General features: G+C 46.8%; 1 protein-coding gene across 1 annotated transcript in view; it reads left to right on the top strand.

Moving 5' to 3' along the window:
- EIF4G2 (eukaryotic translation initiation factor 4 gamma 2) overlaps positions 1 to 20,468 on the top strand; it is a 1,765,983-nt gene that overhangs the window by 495,938 nt on the left and 1,249,577 nt on the right. Inside the window, exon 6 of the mRNA XM_044059276.1 lies at positions 2,868 to 2,996. Within this exon, the coding sequence (XP_043915211.1) occupies positions 2,868 to 2,996 (129 nt within the window). The remainder of the gene's footprint in view (positions 1 to 2,867; positions 2,997 to 20,468) is intronic.

Raw genomic sequence — 20,468 nt, 5'->3', positions numbered from 1 at the left:
TTATAAACGTAGAGATCATTCTGCTAGAGCAGCCACAGCTTCTACTCTTGTTTTTTTCTCAAGGCTTCTTTTGATTGTGCTATTTCTGTTAAGTAACTTGTGATCTGATGTCAGTCTTAATCTATTTTGGCTCTTGGGTAGGCTGTTCTGACCCTCGGAACCAGTTCGTCTGTTGTAAAGCTCGTGCCAGCCAAAAATCTCTCTAGCTGAAATTCTACACACATTTCCCCCCTCTACCTCCGATCTCATTTGCTGCTGTTGTAGCATGACACTTCAGCTGACTCTTCTGTCACAGCAAAGTAATATCTAAACTTTATTTGACTTTCTATAAAATGTGAATATTCTATTCTGTACCCACCTTTTTCTCATGCAAGGGTGTTTCCATACCCTTTGGTATTCTTTCCCTACCATCGCTGTTAGCTTCCTCTCTCTCCTTCGTTTGGTAGTTTTATATCATTGTTGGTAGATTTTTTTTTCCCATCTGTAGTGTGTGTGTGTGTGTGTGTGTGTGTGTGTGTGTGTGTGTGTGTGTGTGTGTGCAGCTGTTCTGCCAGTTGTCAATATGGTAGACCTGTACAAAGGCACAACTAGGTTTAAGCAGTGCCAGTACTGTAGCCAAAGAATGCCTGACGGGCATGCTGCCTGGTTATTGCTTAGGTGCTCCATCTGCCAGGCCTTCAGTACTAGGGCCTTGGTAGAACATGGTAACAAGTGTTTTCGTAATGGGCGTCTTAAAACCCCCTTTGAAGAAGCTTTATCCAAGGCTGATAAGTGTCCAAAGTCCTCTGGTTCCAAAACTAGTTATTCAGTACCAATGTCTCTATCTGTGCCAATATTAAAAAAAAACACAAGTCTTCTAATAGTTCCTCCTTGGAGCAGAGAGCTAAGGTTCTAAAGCTTTCAGAACGTACTCCTTCTTTGGGGTCTGCGGCACTGGCTTCTTTGATTTACACGTTGGTGCCGACATCTCCTACTGCACTGCTATAGGTCATATCCCCCCCCCCCCCCCCAGTGCCGAAAATTGATTCTTTATATACACCCAGGACAAAGTATTCCCCTTCCATTGACCCTTTCTTTGTCACTTTCCTACTCCCTGTATAGAAAAGCCAGAATCTCCCTCTAGATTGTCTGTTCACTCCTCCAGGAGTCTCACTGAAGTAGATGTAGTGAGATTGGTGGATCAGCCCTTAATGGCTAGGGGTCTTTCTACTTCCTCCCAAACCCCTCTCCCATCTGGATCAGGGATGTTTCTCCCAGGACTCCTCCAGTTCTTCCTCCTCTGACCTCCATGGGGCCTTAGAGCTCCACAGTCTGACCATTCAGGTTCCTATTGCTCCAGCACAGACAACCCCCTTGTCTTTGGTTCTGGACTCTGTTCTGACTTACTCATTTCCTTTTGGAACCAATGGATTCCTGAGATCGCAGCTCCTCTGTTGGGCCAGAGGGGTTTGAGTCAACTCCTGTATTTTATTAGGAGTCTTCTTTACCTTTTTGAACTTTGGTGGCTGCGCGTCCTTCCTTAGCTCTGGCTTTGGAGGTGGGTGTCTTGGGGTGGGGTGTGACTCTAGTTCTGAATTAGTCTGTCTGTTCGGGCTCCCATCCCTCCTTGGGGTGGGGGGGTGGGCGGCTACCTTCCAGGCTATGGAGAGAGCTTTGGCCACCACAGGCTCTGAGGTGGCTCCTGCTGTACCAGAGTTTCATTCCCTTACCCTGCTCTTCCAACCTCCACACCCGTACAACGAGCTCCAAGGCTGCAAAACATCCCGACTAAGGATCACCCTTCTTCAGAGTCCTCATCAGACAATTCCCACTGTGGAGCCACCTCGGAAAATGTTTTAAGAACAGGTCTATATTAAGTCTTTGAGTGCTTAGGTTGTTGAATGACAACACCTAAACATCAAAATCTAATGAACGCAACAGGCCAATTACGCAAATTTTTTCCCAGGAAAAAATCCGTGGCCAACAAAAAAACAAAAACTATATCCCTAATCAAATGGGGGTTTCTCCCCTCACACACCCTGATGTGGGGGATGTGCCACCTACACCCCCCTATCTAAATATACCAACTCTGAGATTGCTCTATATCAGGGAAAAGGGCAAATCCCCAGTGATGTCCAAGCAAATTTTTTAACATTAAGCTGAGTCACCTTTTAAAAACAGTTTTGAGAGTCCGTGATCTGCCCAAAAGTCTCAAATCTTTAAGCAACTCTACTGGTTTTTGCCCAGCCGTGTTGGTTCAGTACTTGTTTTTTACTTCGTTTACACAGTTTTCTTGTACTGCACCTTTCACCTGTTCCTGTGTATTTTTGCTTTTTATTGAATTTTTTCAGGTACTCTGAGTCTGTGATTAGGCTCTTTGCAGAATGATTTCACCTTCTTGTTTTGCCCACTTCATTGAATGGTTTCTTCTTGCACCTTCACTGATATATATTCCAATAAAACAGATATGTAGTTGCAGGTAAATACTGCTTATGCTTTTTTCGTGTGTGCTGGGTGTGGAAGGAGGACAAAATGTAGAATGCACGAGCTAAATGAGCCTTCCCAACTGGTGCATTGGACAGCAAACAGGCTTGTAAGTATGAGTTGAGATCGAAGAAATTGTGTGGAAAGTTGCCTTAAGAAATGCACTGTGATTGACTGCAGATGGTCCTTCTAAATCCTGTAGGTCGTGAGTGCATCACAAGCAAGGAAAACAGGGCATAGTAGTTTGAATTAAGTATGCTTGCATAGTGCTTTAGTGAAGAAATTCCATGTTAAGATGTGGATTTGACTTCCTGATGTCTTTGTTTGAGGTCTTCAGAATTGATGCATTCTTGAACATGTCTACGTTGGCTTCATTCTTTTTTTTTTTTTTTTTTTTATTACAGATTGTAGACAAAGCCCTTGAAGAGCCGAAGTACAGCTCATTGTATGCACAGCTATGTCTGCGTCTAGCAGAAGATGCTCCTAACTTTGATGGCCCTTCAGAAGGCTCTTCGGGACAGAAACAAAGCACAGTAAGTTTTGCAGAAAGTTTGTTTCTAGCCCGTCTTTTTTGCACTTGGTAATTATTTCTCAGTTATGCAAATATAAAATATGTACTTGATTGGGTAGTTAGAAATACAGTTTTAAAGTTAGTTTAAAAACTAATACCTGTCCAAATCTGTTGCATTATATTTCAGGGTTTTCATTTTTTCAGTTACAATGTGAGGTATTGCCAGCTATGCCAGGAGCAGGGCAGGGGATGTGTAACATATGCCAGCAGCGCTAGCTGGAGTATTGTAAATTATTTTGTATAACAAACTGATTTGTACAAGTGCTTGTGTTGAAAATTGTATTTTTTTAAAGCTGGTGTGTTTTTAAAAAAAAAAAAAAAAAATGTGCCAACAGTGGATCCTGCCAGACAGAAAGAAAAATGCACATGTATGTCGGACTGTATTGTAACTGTGGAAATTAATATATTTTAAGTGGATAGTGGAAGAGGAGTTTAATCTCAGTGCAGTTAACTTTGAAAAAATGGGTTGAAATTAAATTGCCTGGTAGACTGTAAAGACTGTATCTTACAGTACTAATTGCAGCCAGAGATAAAGTTTCTGTGGAAAACGAAGACTAGGAATCCTTCTTGTGTTGTCCTTAGCAGTGAACTAGTTGCTAACGTGGAAGGGTGGAAGTGCTAAAATGGCTTTATGGCTTCCCGATCTATAACACCTCTTAACAAAGTTCTGTCTGTGTGTATGGTAACATGTACAAGAGTCTGATTCAGTGTCTAGTATGGGGGTAGTATGGGAAATAGAAGTCGGATGACCAGATATACGTGATGTCATTCTGTAAGATGGCTCTGAAAAGTTTTTTATACTAGATGAGACTGAAGTCTGAGAATTTTTTGAAACGTGACATGGAGGGATTACTCACCCACTGCATCTTGCCGTGGTCTAGTAAGTGATTAGGGAACAGTAAGGAAAATTATAGTGAGATTAGTTAAGTACTGTTTTTCTGCATCTGTGTGAATCTATTCCATCTGTGTTCTAATATTTCATGTGATTGAAACTCTGGTGTTTTGTTTTAAGTAGATATTTAATGTTTTTATATTGTTTTAGTACTAAAGGTATTTGAACTTTGCATTATGGTTGGTCCTTTAGAGAATATATTAACCTTTGACAGTGCTTGTCTATTTGTTGATTCTGTGGCCACTCCTGAAAGTCTTACTGCATTGGTCAAACACTGTAATTTGTGTTAATATTAAATGCACCCAGTGTAAGTGGGTACCCTTATAAGAACCTTAGACTAGCTGGTTTTGGAGTGTCTTGTGGCAGTGTAACTACCTTATAGTCTGGGCAGAAGGGGGCATAACTAGTACGTTTGTGCCAGCCTTTCTTGTTTGTGTGTGTGTGTGTGTGTGTGTGTGTGTGTGTGTGTGTGTGTGTGTGTGTGTGTCAGCTGCTTGTAGCAGGGCACAAAGCACTGGTTTCAGACAGGGTGGTGGGAGACTTGGCTTAGACAATCGGCTGAGGAATCTGCTCTACAACTGTGCCAGTGGGGGAGTCTTTTTGGGGGCCTGGAGAGAGAGGACCCAGCCCCCCCAACTGTGTGTGTTCCCTGTGTGCTCTTAAGGGAGATTGTGCTTGATGCAGAGAGGTGCATCTGGAAATATTGTGCATCTATTTTTGTTCCAAGTGAATGTCCCTCTCCAGTGTCGGTGGTGAGGATTCAGGCACCTTTATTACTGGCCTGGGGGGGGGGTGTCACATTAAATATTTCCAGAAACTATTTGATTCCCTTTTCTCTCCCTCCAATAAAAACAAAAGTTCTTGATGATACACTCAGTCAGTGGTAACCTGCTTTAGAAAAGTTACCAAGCTGCCAGAAGAGTCACCCAACCAGTCCCTGAAACCCAGTTAGTCTAGAGTCTGTTTTTTGTTCTTTTTAGTACAAAAGGAAATGGGGGACCTCTGACCGTTTAAATCAGAGTCATCTAAATCTGTTAGTAAAACAGACAAATTCTGGATGGTCATAATTAAGTCCGTTTTACTTCTGCGGAAGGACAGTTGGATGCGTTCAGTAGAGCTCTAGGATGTATACTATCATATAAAGATAGAAAAGTGATCAGTGAGATTCCTCCATTTCTGGCTGGGAGCCAGTGTATATCAAGTCAGAGCCCTGCCTTTTAGTCTCACCACAACCTCAGGGTGTTTACCAAAATAAGGCAGTGGTGGCAGCACATTAACACCTGCTAGGGATCCAAGTTTTCTTGTATCATAATGATTGGTCTGACTGCTGCCTCCAAGGTTCTGCTGTTGCATCATCTGGGCATTCTACACCAACTAATGCAAAATCTGCAGATTATAATCAGTCGGACTAAAAGGCACCTAACCCAGCCACAACCACTAGACTTCCTCAGATTCCCCCTGGACTTCGTACTACAGATTGCTAGCCTTCCAAACTCCAGAGTATGTACGTTTTTTCACAGCTACACAGGGTACTTCATTACCCCTCTTCAGCTAGGTTATTTGTTCAGCTTTTAGTTCTTATGACCTCCACATTTTAATGGTCTAAGGAGATTTCACAAGTCCTTTAATGGACTTTGTATGCAGTGGTCTCAAAGTATTTGTCCACTGCGTGTGAAAATTCACATCACTCAAATTTGCAGTGAGCACATCTTTTGATGGAGAAAATCTCCAGTAACAAAAGGACCTCCATTCCATGTCAATGTACCTGTGGCTGTAGTAACCACACATGCCTCCCTTCTAGGGTGGTGGTGGGTATTTTAACGGGAGGACTCTAAGATACTTTGTCATATCTAAAGGTCAATCTTCACAGCAATATCTTGGAAATGAGGACTGTCCTAGTGTTGCAGGCATTCCAGGATTTTCTCCCCAAGGGTGTGATTTCCATACAGGCAGTGCAGTGATAGTCTGGTATATCAGCAAACAGGGAGGAACCTGCTCCTGTCCCCTTTGTCAACAGACCACGAAAGTTTGGCAGTAGGCAATGTCTTCACACTGTTTTCTGATAGCAGCACATACTAGGTTCATCCAGTGTATTATTGTACAAGTTGAACCGTCTTAATGCCTGAGGAGGGGGCCCCCTCAAATCCAGTAGTGGCACCTTTGAAGTTTCATTGCTGGAGCCAACTTTGCAGCGACCTCTTTGCATACTACCTTAATACGAGTGCAGCAGTTACTTTGCCCTGATCCCTCCACAGGGACAGTCAGCAAGGGACACCGTGCTCTGTAGATAGTCTGCTATAGGTCCCCAACCATGTCCCAAGACTCAGACTCCACAATGTTCTTCATGTTTCACTGTTGCAATCATCGCATTAGGGTTATCCCTGCCAGGGTAGCCCTCGGCTGGCCCAAATACCAGAGACTTAGTATTTCTGCGTCAGTTGCTGTCACTTGAGGACTGGCGTCAGGTAGTCAGTGGTGTAAAGAAAGGCATCCGATGCCATTGCATCAGTCTTCGTTGCTGTGGAGCCTGAAGCAGAAGCCGTTACTATGAGTGCCGGTCGGCTGCTACCCGAGTTTCGTTTCCGAATTGAAGTTGAACTCTTTGAAAGTGAAGTACCCTGTTGGGGATCCTTTTTTCTTGCACTAACTGTCAGAAGAAGTTAATTGTCTCGCCTGTGGAAAGCAAATGCCACACCGGGACTTCCACTCTTACTGTGTCACTTATCCAGGCCTAGACCACGACATTCCTCATTGTTGTGTATGTGTTTTAACACCAGAATTATTCATTGTCGGGCCCTTATTGTAGCCAGTTATTTCTGTTTACAGTCCTCTAATTCTGATATGGCTTTAGTAAGCCATCTGACAGCAGATCTTTCGACAAAACGTAAAGATAAAGACAGCACAGGACCAGACCTTCCGACGATGCTTCCGTTAAGCTGGTCGATAGTCTTCTGGAACTGAGGGGCTTTCGCAGCCCCTGATGCCTGCTTCAGTTAATTCGCAGGCCGCTACTGAGACCCTTTTGGAGTCCAATATGTTGCAGAACTCTTCTTCGTCTAAGGATCCTGCGGTCGTCTCTACCTTGGATGGGTCCGGAGCCGCTGTGCAGGCACTGGCTTCTGAGGAAGTCCTTTGCAACACCGAATCCTGACGTAAACCAACGCCTTCTTTCACTGTTACCGTTTTTTGAAAACAACCAAGTTCCTTGGGCCCAGGGGTCGAACCACACCCAAGAAACAGGCTACCCATTCTGAGGCGCCTGCTCCCTTGCCTCTGTCTCAAATGCTTAAAATGGCAAAAGACCATGCTGATTAGGGGGAGCCAAGCCACTCCCTCAAAAAGAAAGAGATCTTTCTCCAGTAGTTTTGTATGAACAAGAGTCAGATGAATCGTATGCATCTGACTATGAAGACATGCCCCTCTCCACATATGAGGATTCTGATGCAGAGGAATCATTTCCTTCAACCCTCTCCCCCAGAGGATTTTTCCTTTGGGGAAACACTGCATACCTTGAGGTAGCATTTCCAATGGTAGAGTCAAGACTACCCGCAGTCTAAAAAGAGACCAGAGTTCCTGGACCTTCCACAACACAGGCCCGTTAGCCTTCTCCCCAGTCCTAGATGTGGTGGATGATGTCTTCCTTGAATACAGCTTGACTCCAGACGTCTTCCCTCCTGCTCCCAGAAAACCAGACTAGTACTACATAGTCCCTCGCTCACACAAATATCTTTTTAAAAATCCAACAGCTGACCCTGAGGTCATTACTCAAGGGCCTAAAGGGATTAAAGCAACCTTAGCTAAGAGTCCCACCCCCTCAGACAGGGATTCCCGAACACTGGAGAGATGGGGTAAAAAAGTGTACACCTCTGCTACTCTTACTATCAGGGCACTAAATTGTCAGTTCCATGTGCTTAAGTATCAACAACATAGCTTGCAACTACTTAAACAAAAAATTTCCTCCTTTCCTGCATAGGCAGAATCTAAAGATTTACCGGACTTAATGCATTCTGCTGCTCAAGTAACTAAACACACTTTGCACTGTGGTTTTGATGCCCTAAAAGGTTCTTGCAGGGCAGCAGTCACCAGCTCTGTCATTAGAAGACCTGCATGGCTTAAGGAACAACCCCTGCCGGACCATGTCAAATCAAAATTGTTGAATGCACCCTTGCACAGAAATTACTTTACCACTAAAGCAAAAGAGGTCTTAAAAAAGATGTACGAAAAAGCAAAATCTATGCAGAGTGAAGATTTCTTACAGGTCCAGCCCCCTAGGTTCAGCAGGCATTTTCTCTCCAAGCACTGATCCTTTCCTTCAAGTAAACGGGGACAGCCTAGGCCCCATGGAAACATACCCGTCCAGACAGCAGCCCCAGGGGTTGCAGAGATCTAAGCAGTGGACTACCTCCACTTCAAAACCAGGGAGTTCTAAGCCCACCTCCTTATGGTAAGAACTCCCAATGATTTGCTCCCTTCTGACCTCGCCTCTGCCCATCTTCACATAACCCCTAGGATGAAAACTTTCCTTTCACGCACCTGGGCCACCATTACCAAGGACCAGTGGGTCCTGAACATTGTGTCTCAGGGGTACACATTCTCCTTCCACACCCTTCCAACCCCAAAAGGGTTCCCAGATCTACCACCAAATCATTGGGCAGAAGCTCAAAAGCAAATCCATTACTTGCTCTCCTTGGGGGCTGTAGAGCACATTTCTGCAGAGAGCATGTTCCTGCAGAGCCAATGGGCCAAGGCTTCCACTCCAAACTTTTTCTGGTGCCCAGAAAAGAGGGCACCTGGTGCCCCATCCTCGATCTGTCCATTCTGAACACCTTTCTGGTGATCCCAAAATTCAAAATGCTCACCCTCCAGCAGCTGCTCACCCATACTCTCCAAGGACGCTTGGCTAGCCACCCTGAACCTAAGAGGCCTACCTCCACATTCCTATCGGGGAGTCCTGCAGAAAATCTCTGCTTCAGGGCCGGATCTCAACACTTTCAGTTCTCTGTGCTTCTCTTTGGCTTATCTACTGCTCCCAGAATTTTCACAAAATGCCTGGCTCCGGCCATTTCCTTTTGCAGACATTGAAATATGCAAATTTACCCCTACTTTGACAACTGCCTTATTCAGGCAGATAGCTAGGAAAAGCTGCTCAAATACCTGGCCTTTGTAAAGAACTTAACTAACCTCCCTAGGGTACACAATCAACAAAGAAATCCAAGCAGGTACCGACCAAAAGGATAATCTTCCTGGGAGCAAGTCTGGACACAGCATCCCAGATGGCATGCCTTACACCAGAGAAACAAGTTTTCATACCGGCTTACTTCTCTCAACTGGCCACCAGGCCCTCCTTTCTGCAAAGAAAATCTTGCAAGCCCTGGGGTTCATGGCCTCTTGCATACTCATCATTCCATATGCCAGACTGCATATGAGGAAACTTCAGTGGTACCTAAAGAGCCTTTGGTGTCAACACTCTCAAGGTCTGGAAACTCTTCTGCCTATTGTTCCTTGCTTGAGGAAGGAATTTGTTTGGTGGGCAACAGCCTACTCCCACAACAAGAGTCTGCCCTTCTCCCTACACCCTCACCACAGATGCATCAGACTACGCTTGGGGTGCACACCTGGACAGCAGGTGCATACAGGGCCAATGGAACCCTCAGCAACCCCCCCTGCACATCAGTCAGAAATATGATGGGTTTGCAGCAGGCCTTGATAGTTTTCAAGCCCTGTCTCTCTCCAGGGGTTCTCCTGATCAAAACAGCCAACACCACTGTAATGTGGTACATCAACAAGCAGTGAGGGACCCATGACCCTTTGGTTCACAGCCTCTTCCATGCAGATACACCTGTTAGCACAATCCTTGCCAGGATCTCTCAACTCCCTGGCCGTTCAATTAAACAGAAAACTCTTGGACCCCCATGAGTGGCAGCTCAACAGAAACGCAGTCTTCCTTATAACTCCGAAATGGGGAACCCCAGAGGTCGACCTCTTCGTCTTCCACACAAACCATCAGCTCAGCAAATTCTGCAGCAGGGAGCATCACTGCATGGCTTGGAAAATGGATGCTCTGTCCTTCCACTGGGTAAACCACTTGGTCTATGCCTTTCCTCCCCTACCTCTCATTCCAAGGGTACTGCTCAAAATAAGGGTGGAAAAACCAAGGACCATTCTCTTAGTTCCAGACTGGCCCAGACAGCACTGGTATCCCTTGCTGCGCAGCCTGTTCCGGCTACCTCCATGGAATCTTCTTCAGATTCCAAACCTCATAAGCAGAGAGAAGAGGAATTCATGCACCCCCAGTTTGGCAGCTTGGCTTATACCCTAACCCCTGACCAATCTACCATCCTCAGTAAATGGGTTCTGGGTGTAGTCCGTGAGGCCAGACGTCCTAGCACCAGAAAGTCCTTTTTTGCAGATAAATGGAAAAGGTTCTGCACCTGGATCCAGGCTAAGGGGCCAATACGTCACAGCCCTCCATCCCTCTCATCCTGGATTACTTAGCTGACCTACTACACAGTGGTCTCTCTCTTCTCTATAAAAATTCATGCCTCTGCTATTTCTGCTCATTTTCCCACTGAGCAGCCTCTTTTATTTTTCTCACCCTCTGATTAAACAGTTCCTCAGAGGGGCTAGCAACTTGAGGCCCCCCAGAAGGGCACCAGCTTGGGACCTTAACTTTGTCTGGGAAAAGCTCACCCTGTCCCCTTTCGAACCAGCTTCTTTTGCAGAGATAAAAATTTTCTCCTGGAAGATGGCCTTCCTCCTGGCCATCATTTCAGCCAGAAGAGTCTGAGCTGCAAGCACTCATGGCTGTGGAACCCTTCGTCATCTTCCATGCAGACAGGGTGTCCCTCAGAACTAATCCATCCTTCATGCCCAAGGTGGTGTCCAGTGTGGCTCTCAACCAATCCATCCATTTACCCACCTTTTTTCCTAATCCCCAAAACAAAGGGGAAAGGATTATGTACTCTGTAGATGTGCACAGACAGCTCAGATGCCATCTGGATAGGACTAAATCCTTCAGAAAGTCTGATCAATTGCTGGTTAGCTTTACTTCAGGGGCAGAAGGTAAAGCCATCTCCAAGCAAACCATTTCCAAGTGGATAGCACACGGCACCCATTTCTGCTACAAACAGCATGGCAAGTCCCCCCCCCCAGGGGGTCAGGACACACTCAACCAGAGCAGCCTACACCTCTGCAGCTTTCCTCAGAGTAATCTCCACCAGGGACATCCTGGAGGCTGCCACCTGGACATCTGTTCGTACTTTTACCAAGCATTACCACCTGCCTCTCTTCTCCAAATCCAGGGCAGGGTTTGCCTCTGTAGTCTTGCAGGGCATGCTAGCCAGTCCCTAGCTTCCTGGACTGGCTCCACCCATTTCCTCAGCTTTGAGAATCTATCCAAATGGGATGACTGCGTCAGTGAATACACTCTAACATCTGCATTTATGGTAAGTGTACACAAGTGTACTGTCTCCTTTATGCCCCTCCCCCCAATTTCTCTTAATAAACAAGTTTGTCCAGAAATTAAAGTGTAAGGCCAAAGTGATTCCCATTGCTCCTTTCTGGCCCCAACAAACTTGGTTACCTTTTCCTGTTGCCTCTCTACTTGTACATTCCTCATGAATGTTGGATCAGTATCCAGACCTGTTAACCCACCCATCCAGATTGCCTCCTGTGGACCAGATATCCCTGAAATTAACCACTTGGGTCCTCCAGTTCCATCCTTAGCCAGAGGTGCCAGGTTCTTGGCATTAATTTAATTCACTTCAGCACCTCAAATAATCCACAAAAAGGTCTACCATAATAAATGGAAGAGATTTTCTGTTTGGGCTGCGTCAAAAGTATTAGACTCCCTTTTCTGCTCCAGTCCTTCCATATTAGAATTCCTGTATGAACTTTACCACAGTGGCTGTAGTTATTCCACTATAAAAGTGCAAATGGCTGCAATCTTAAATTTCCACATAGGGCAAATTAACAGTTCTGTAGCTTCCTTAAGGATCTCTAAAGCCTTTTTGAAAGGAATATTTTTCCTGTGACTACCTATTGAAGATAACGTGCCTCCCTGTGTGTTATGCTACAAGCATTAGCTCATCCTCCCTTTGAACCAGCAGCATCAGTAGACTCCCAAGTTCCTGTCTTGGAAAATAATCTTTCTGGTTGCTGCTACATCAGCCAGTCAGATTTCAAAATTACTTGTCCTTACCTCCAAATCTCCCTGTCTGGTACTCCATAAAGAGTCTCCTTGAGGACTAACACTTACTCCCTTACTTCTGTAGCATTTGAAACTAACTTAAATTGGTCAGTAAGTCTACCAGTCTTTCCCCAAATTCTCAAAGGTTACTACATTCTACTTATGCTGGATGTTAATTGCCAGCTTGGGTTCTGCCTTCACAGGACTGAGCAGTTTAGAAAGTCTGATCAATTGTTGCCTTCTCAAGACCAAAAGTAAATAAACTGTTTGAGATAGGGCAGTAGCCACATCGACAGATTGAGTTAAATGCCTGTCGACATTTGTGTTGTAGCAGCTTGATCTACAGTTCACTTTTGTTTCTCCTAAACTGGATGTACAGTCCAGTTCACAGTTTTAGCTCCACCGTTCTCAGGAATGTACTTCCTTGATACCACCCAGGTAAAACAGCCTGGGAATCTGTCCCACATGTGGAATTGGATGAAAGTGGACAACATTGGATATGAAAGCTGTGCATTTAATATAATAAAAACATGGCTGACTTACATTCAGTGCAGCCAGTCTCCCTCCTGACCCCTTCTATATTGGCACAGTTGTGCTTCTGGTTCTTATTCCCTGTAAGCTGTCCTAACAGACTGCTTTCCAGTCCTGTTTGTTACCTGTTTGCTAGTGGTTTAGCTTGGAGTACAGAATCATGGTTGTAAGCCTTTTATTGGGGGCAGACTCTATCTGAAGGACTAAGGTGGGGTAGAGGAACTTGTGGGGAGGAAAGGAGTCAGTCAGAATGCTGGATCTGAGAAGCCTTATATCAGTACTGAGTTCTGTTCTGAATATCCACATGTTGAAGCAGGTGAAAATTAGCATGGATACAAGTGCGTAACTTTTGATAAGTTGTCTCTCTCGCCTTCATTTTGCTGGTTGGGTTCGGAGCCGACCCTTGGCTCTGACTCTGCCATTTTCTAAAGCTCGAGAGCTGCTTACTGGCTCGAGGCCTCCCTGTATCCCACAATGCCTGGCGCTAGACCCCCAGATCTCGTTTGCCGCTTCAGCTACGAGGTTGCACTTCACTGGCTCAGGTTGTACTAATCTTTTGTATTTTTAGTAGTTAAACTGTTAGTGTATGTTTTTCGATCTTTTGTTAAATCAGAGTAGTACTGTAGACTAGTCTTAGTTTCCCTGTGTTTTCTGACCCTTAGGAAACTCGTTTTTACTTAGGGAGATGGGGGGGAGGGGAGAAACTCTCTAAGTAGGCCGTTTAAGTTAGAGGCTATCCTCTTCCCTTTTATATTATAGTAGGAAGTAGTGTTTAACCTTTGTAGTCTTAAGATCATAGTCTCTTAGTTTTTGTTAGTATAGTTACCTAAAATTTTTTGTGTGAAGGTGTGGGACTAGTGTGTGTGTTTTTTTTGCACAAGTCTAAATTTTCATCCTCTGTATTCCTTTTATTTATAACATGTCAAAGGATAACAAGGTATCAGGGTTCAAGAAGTGTGACTCGTGCTGTCAGAAAATGTCTCTGACAGATGGTCACACTTCTTGTGTTTATTGTTTGGGTTCCCTACACCTGCAGGACTCTTGCTCGGTATGTCATGCCTTTAGTCCGAGAGTCCTGCAGGAGCGTAGGAACAAGTTAATTTTCAGGGGTTTATTAAAACCCGAGGGGTCTCCGGCAAAGTCTCAGCCAGCTAAAAACCCTAAGCCCACCAAGCAGTCTGCTCCCAGTATGGAGCCGTCGCCAGGTGGAGCGTCTGCTTCAATTTCGGTTCTGGCCGGGACCGAAGTATCAAAATCTCTCTGCTCCGACCTTGGTGTCTGAGCCGTTAGGGAGCCGTAAGCTATCCAGATCGCCATCCCTGGAGTCGATTCGCTCGGCTCTGGGATCACCTTTGCTACAGTCTGAACGGAGCCAATAGGTCCCACTCTTCTCAGTCCTCGAGGCTGTCCGATCATGACTTGGAGCGAGTGGTTAGTAGACTCCTCAAATCGCAGGCCCTGGCTAAAATGTTAACTAGCCCTCCTCATCAGGCTGTGGCTGCTCCCTTTTCTGAAGTAGTTCCTCTTCCGACTCCTCCTGTCAGTTCGGAGCCGGAGCTTGTTGGGGCTCGGATCCCGGAAACGTCGGTGCCGATGCTTCCCTTTTCAGCTCCTTCGTCTGCTCCGATTTCTTCAGTGGTTCCGTCCTTGGAGGGATCTGGGTGCCGAGACTCCCTCGTCTGCTCCGAGGGGGCGAGTGGCATCAGACCCTTGTCCGACCCCGTTCTCCCTCTCAGAACCTCGGCGCAGGTAAGCTCGGCTCCTACATCAGCCTCTGAGCCGTCCCTTTCGGTGCCGGAGAGGATTCCCGACTCCTCTGAGCGGGGGCCCTCTTCTGTGCAGGACAGGGGCGCCTTCGAGGTCATGAGGAGCGTCCTGACTTCTGAGTCTGCACTTCGATCAGCCCCTTCAGCTCCTCCCCCCAGGGTGCCTGCTTCGGTCTCTGCCCCACCTCCAGACCCCAAGCGAGGGGATCAAACGCTCCAGGTCACCCCACTGGGTGTATCTTCCTCTTCCGAGGCCTCCCCTGAGATTTCAGAGGAGCCCCCTCGAAAGAGGAAATGTAAGGGGAAACATGTTGACTCTCCAGTCTGTCACGTCAGATACTGACTTGGAGGATTCGGAAGGGTCCTCAAGATCCCCCTCTGAAGATGTCTCTTTCTCAGACATCCTTGAGATCCTTAAGCAGAGGGGGAACTGGTCTGCCCTTAACCCTTCTGAGGATGAGTCAGTATACTTGGATGCGTTTGGTTCTCGCCCCTCCACCTCCTGGGTGTCACTGCCTTTCGATCCATTAATGGAAGTGGTGGCTCGGAAGGCGTGGTCAGCTCCGGACACACTGGAACCAACCCCTTGCAGGCGCACTGTTTATCACGGCCCCCCCAAGGTAAACAGTTTCTGGCAAAGGGTGTCCCCGTTGATGCCATGGTGGTAGCAGCTGCCACGAAAAAGGAGTTGGCTGACACTTCTGTACCTGTCCATCCCCCTAATAAAGAGCCTAGGATGATGGATAGATACGGGAAGCGGATGTTTTTCTCAGCGACCTTCTCCATGTGGTCGCTGAATTATTTGTGCCACTTCACCCGTCTTCAGAGGGATCTCCTCAAGGAGCTAGGAGATACCCTGCAAGATCCATCAGCTGCGGGGGCTCAAGACGAGATAAACTCCCAGCTGGCGACTCTTAATTCTATCGTTAACTCCTCCATGCGGCTCATTTCGTATGCGGCTGATGGGGCGAGTAGAGCCGCAGGCACAGGCGTGGCTTTGAGAAGGCATGCCTGGATGCGGTTATGTAACTTCGCTGATCCCTTCAAGGCATCTTTCACCAGCACCCCTTTTGATGGTTCGGCTCTGTTTGGACCTCAGGTGAAAGATACACTTACCAGGTGTGAGCAGGAAGGCAAGACGCTCTCTGCCATTGGAGTCCGTTTTTCCACTCCCTCTAGAGACCATACCCTAAGGGTCAGAAGAGTGGGAAGATGTGGTTCCGGAAACCCCAGGTAACCGTGCCTGACACAGGTGGCGAGTTTCCCTCCAGAGGCAGAGGAGGGAACAATAGATGCCGCCCGCGGGGCAGAGGGGGTCCGCAGAGGCAGGGCAGCAGAGAATCTTTCTCTGACAAGCCCTTCCAGCACCCCTGAGGGGCTGCCCAGCTGTCCGCCTTTGGAGGCAGTCGGGGGAAGGTTGTTTCTGTACCCAGAAGCCTGGCGTCTCATCACTCGAGAGATGGGTACAGTTTATCATATCTGGAGGTTACAAAATCCTGTTTGTCCACACTCCCTTAAAATCAAACAACCCCATCCCAGATGTTCCACCCAGTCTGAGGGAACAGGCAGTACAAGAAATTTCAAGACTGCTAAAAAAACGGGCCATCCAACAAGTCCCAGCAGACAAGCAAGGATCCGGAATTTACTAAGTTCTTTTTGGTACCAAAGAAGACAGGGGACTGGAGACCCATTTTGGATCTCAGCAGAGTAAACAAGTCTGTTCAAAGAACGAAGTTCCAGATGGTCATGCTTCAGTCCATTCTACCCTTTTTGGGTCAGGACAATTGGATGTGCTCCATAGATCTTCAGGATGCGTACATCAAAATGGACAGAAGTTCCGGAAGGTTTCTCCGCTTCCGGCTAGGAGCCAGTCATTACCAGTTCAGAGCCCTGACCTTTGGTCTCACCACAGCCCCCAGGGTGTTAACCAAATGCATGGCAGTGGTTACCGCTCACCTGAGACTGCAAGGATTCCATGTGTTGCCATATCTAGACGACTGGCTCCTTACTATTACCACCAGACCTCAATTGCTAAGAGCCAGGGATTATACCATCCAAACATGCTCCAACCTAAGTATCTCAATAAATTTCGAAAAGTCTGCATTGTCGCCTTGTCAGTCCTTAACCTTTATAGGTGCAAGATTAAATACGAAAGATCTGTCTGCAAGGCTTCCAGTCGACGGAGTGGCAGACATTCGCCGACATGTACAGGTATTATTAGGATGCAGAAAGATTCAGGCCAGATTTGTCCTAAAAACATTAGGTCTCATGGCAGCAGCAATCATATTAGTTCCCCTGGCTTGTTTTCACATGTGGATTCTGCAGTGGATGCTTTTCACTCAATGGTGCTTTCAACAACTTCCTTTGTCTCGCAAGATAATAATCTCACAGTCATGCAAAGACTACTTGGTTTGGTGGATGGTCTCTCCATCAGTACCCCAGGGCAGACCATTTGTCCTTCCTCCTCCAGTTGGCACGGTGACCACGGAAGCCTCCCTAATCGGGTGGGGAGGGCATTTTCAGGGCAGGACTGTCCAGGGCACCTGGCAACCCCACGAGTACCACTTGCACATAAATGTCTTGGAGATGAGGGCGGTGCTTTTAGCGTTGCAAGCTCTTCAGAACTCTCTACCCACTGGGACCATTGCAATTCAGACCGACAATATGTCTGTAGTGTGGTACATCAACAAGCAGGGCGGAACCAAGTCATATCCCTTATGTCGAGAAGCACTCAGACTGTGGCAGTGGGCGATCTCCTCTCAACGGATTCTGACGGCAACGCACATCCCTGGGAAGTCCAACGTCATAATGGACAGGCTAAGCAGAGCTATTATCATGCCTCACGAGTGGTCTCTCAACCGGACAGTAGCGGACAGAATCTTCCACAAATGGGGTCAGCCTTGCTGCGACCTTTTCGCAACTCCTCTCAACAGCAAGTGCGACAGTTTCTTCACTCTTACCTCTTCCCGGACACTCCCCCAGCGATGCTCTAGTTCACGATTGGCCCCAGGGACTTCTGTATGCATTCCCACCATTTCCCAAACTAATTCAGAAAGCTACCGTGCTGGGTTGCAGGATGATCCTCATTGCCCCCGAATGGCCTCGGCAAATCTGGTTCCCATTCCTGCATCGTCACCTTCTAGAGCAGCCTTGGAATCTGAACCCAGTTCCGGACCTCCTGATCCATCAGTCGGGCAGGCTGCATCAGTCTCTTCATTCACTCAACCTCACTGCTTGGTTGCTCCACTTCCAACCTTAGCCAGGCTTCCCAGTATTTCCAATTCAGTGCGTGAGATTATCCTTTCCTCGCACAAACCTACAACCAGGAAGATTTATGCTAGTAAGTGGAAACGTTTCTCTTTCTGGGCAGAGGCTAGAAATATAGATCCCTTCACGGCCCCTGTCCATAACGTTCTGGACTTCTTAGCAGAACATTTTCAAGCGGGCTCCTCGTCGGCCACCATTAGAGTTCAATTAGCGGCAATCTCTAATTTCCATATGGGCCTGTCAGAAACCAGCATCATGTCCCATAAACTTTGCAAAGCCTTTCTGAAAGGAACAATCTTGCTCAGGCCTCCAGTGAGAGATCCTCCGCCTCCGTGGGACTTAAATTTGATCCTAGATTCCTTGATACTTCCTCCCTTTGAACCGGCAGCTTCCTGTTCCTTGAAATTGCTTACTTGGAAAACCCTCTTTTTGGTGGCCATTACTTCAGTGAGGAGAGTTTCTGAAGTTCAAGCCCTTTGTGTTCGTCCTCCTTATCTAGTTTTCCATAAGGATAGAGTTTCACTCAGGACTAATCCTTTGATATCCTTCAAGGATGCATCTGCAGTCCTTACAAATGGGTTGTCCTGTCGTCAGGCAGCCCTTCGGTCGGCCGGATTCCAAAGTCTGGGTCTGGCCTCGGCTGGTGTCGCACTTCACCCGACGTCATTGCGGCAGTTATTCGGGTATAAAGGCATCAGCCGACGCCATTTTCCTCAGTCTTTCTTGGCGCCCGAAGCAGAAGCTGTTCGCAAGTGCCGGTCGGTCAGAACCAGAGATTACTACTGCCGAATACTTCTACGAAGACTTCTAAAAAGCTAAGTACCCCGTTGGGGACTCTTTCTTGCCTCAGCCGATGTCAGAAAAAGTGAATAACTGTTTAACTTGTGGGAAACAAATACCTCATAAAGATTTCCACTCTTACTGTTTGCCTTGCTTAGGCCCAGACCACGACGTAGCAGCTTGTCTAGCCTGTGCTTCTTTCAACCGACGAACGCTTAGACGTCGGTCGGAATTTGCTGAAGAGTTTTTCGGCTCAGATTTTGCTTACATTATGCCGTCGGATCCTCCGACAGCGCAAATTGCTAAAAAACACAAGGAAAAGGACCGACACTCGCAGTCTGCGGTTTCGACCGAAACCGCGGTTAAGCCGACTGCGAGTGTCTCTGTTTCGGCTGAAACAGAGTCCACGGTTCTTCCTTCGGCCGAAAGCTTGCCTCTTACCGAGGCCTCATCCAGCTTGGCTGAATCTGCTACTGAAATCCCACCTGCTCTTGCAGGTACACAGGATTTATCCGATACTATCCCTTTGGATATTTCTACTCCTGCACGTGGAGCTGCTAGGCCTCCTGCATCCATGTCGATTAAGGCCTTTGCCAGGGCTAAAGCAGCAAAATTTACCAAAACTGTGCCTGCTAAGACCCCCTCTCACAGGCCCAGTTCTAGTTCACAAATGCTTAGTCTAGCAGAGGATCTCATTTCTTTGATCCGGGGATCCCAACCACATTCAGACAGGGCCTCTCACCCACCTCCAGAGAAGAGGACTAGAGTAGAGCCCCCTGAGCCAGTTTCTTCAGATGGCTCCTCTGATGAATCAGATAATTCAAACCCTCCAGAGGCCCCCTTTTCTCCTTATGAGGACTCTGATGCAGAAGACTCCATTCCTTCTGCCTCTCCGCCTGAGGAATTTTTTTTTGGGGAAACCTTGCATGCTATAAGGGAACAATTTCAAAGGCAGGGCCATGATTTTTCAGACACTAGGAAAAGGCTTAGAACTTTCCTGCATTTGCCACAGCATAGGCCTTTAGCCATTCCTCCAGTACTTACTGTTGTGGATGATGCTTTTAATGATGCTTGTACTGCTCCTGATTCTCTTCCTCCGGCCCCTGCTAAGCCTGACAGATACTACAGGGTCCCGGACTCGCATTATCATTTGTATAAGGCTCCTTTTGCAGATCCCGAAACTATCTCACAGGGACCTAAGGCTGTAGCAGCTACCTCTGCCAAAAACCCCCTCCCCTCTGAAAGGGAATCCAGGTCCTTAGAGAGATGGGGTAAAAAAGTTTACACTTCTGCTACTCTTTCAGCTAGGGCCTTGAACTGTCAATTTCATATGATCCAGTATCAAGAATTTGTTAGACCAGTTAACTAAAAAGCTGTCCTCAGATGAACCATTACACAAAAAATCTGTTCAGGAAATGGTACATAACATTCAGCAGGTCAGTAATCATTCCTTAAAATGCGGCTATGATGCACTGGAGGCTTCCTTTAGATCAGCCATGACTGGCACAGTGATCAGAAGACATGCATGGTTGAAAGAACAGGCCTTACCAGATCATGTCAAATCGAAGCTACTAGATGCTCCCATGGACAAGATCAATTTGTTTGGCTCTCCTGCACAACAGGTGCTGAAGAAGATGGAAGAGAAGGCAAAATCTGTCCAGACAGTGAAAGATTTCTTACAGGTCCAACCTCCAAGGTTTAGCAGGAATTGGCCCTCCAAAAATTGGTCCTTTCCAGACACCTCCAGAGCTCAGAGAGGCAGGAATAGGCGCTCAAGAGGCAGAGGTCAATCCAGAGGTGCCTACAGGGACGCCAGTGGCAGGCTAACAACCAGCGAGGTACAGCCACAGATGCAGCCACCACCACCACTACTACAGGGCAATCACAGTGACTTGGCGCCTACCAGGGAACAACTAGAAGCACCCTTAGGCGGGAAGCTAGCCTTATTTTCAATAAACTGGCATTACATCACAGGAGACAAGTGGATTTTGCAGACAATAGACCAAGGTT

The sequence above is a fragment of the Protopterus annectens genome, chromosome 17.part0 (genome assembly GCF_019279795.1).
Source record: "Protopterus annectens isolate FY-2018-M chromosome 17.part0, PAN1.0, whole genome shotgun sequence".
Lineage (NCBI taxonomy): Eukaryota > Metazoa > Chordata > Ceratodontiformes > Protopteridae > Protopterus > Protopterus annectens.
The sequence above is the reverse complement of the archived record's forward strand: the minus strand, read 5'-3'. Positions and strand labels throughout refer to the sequence as shown.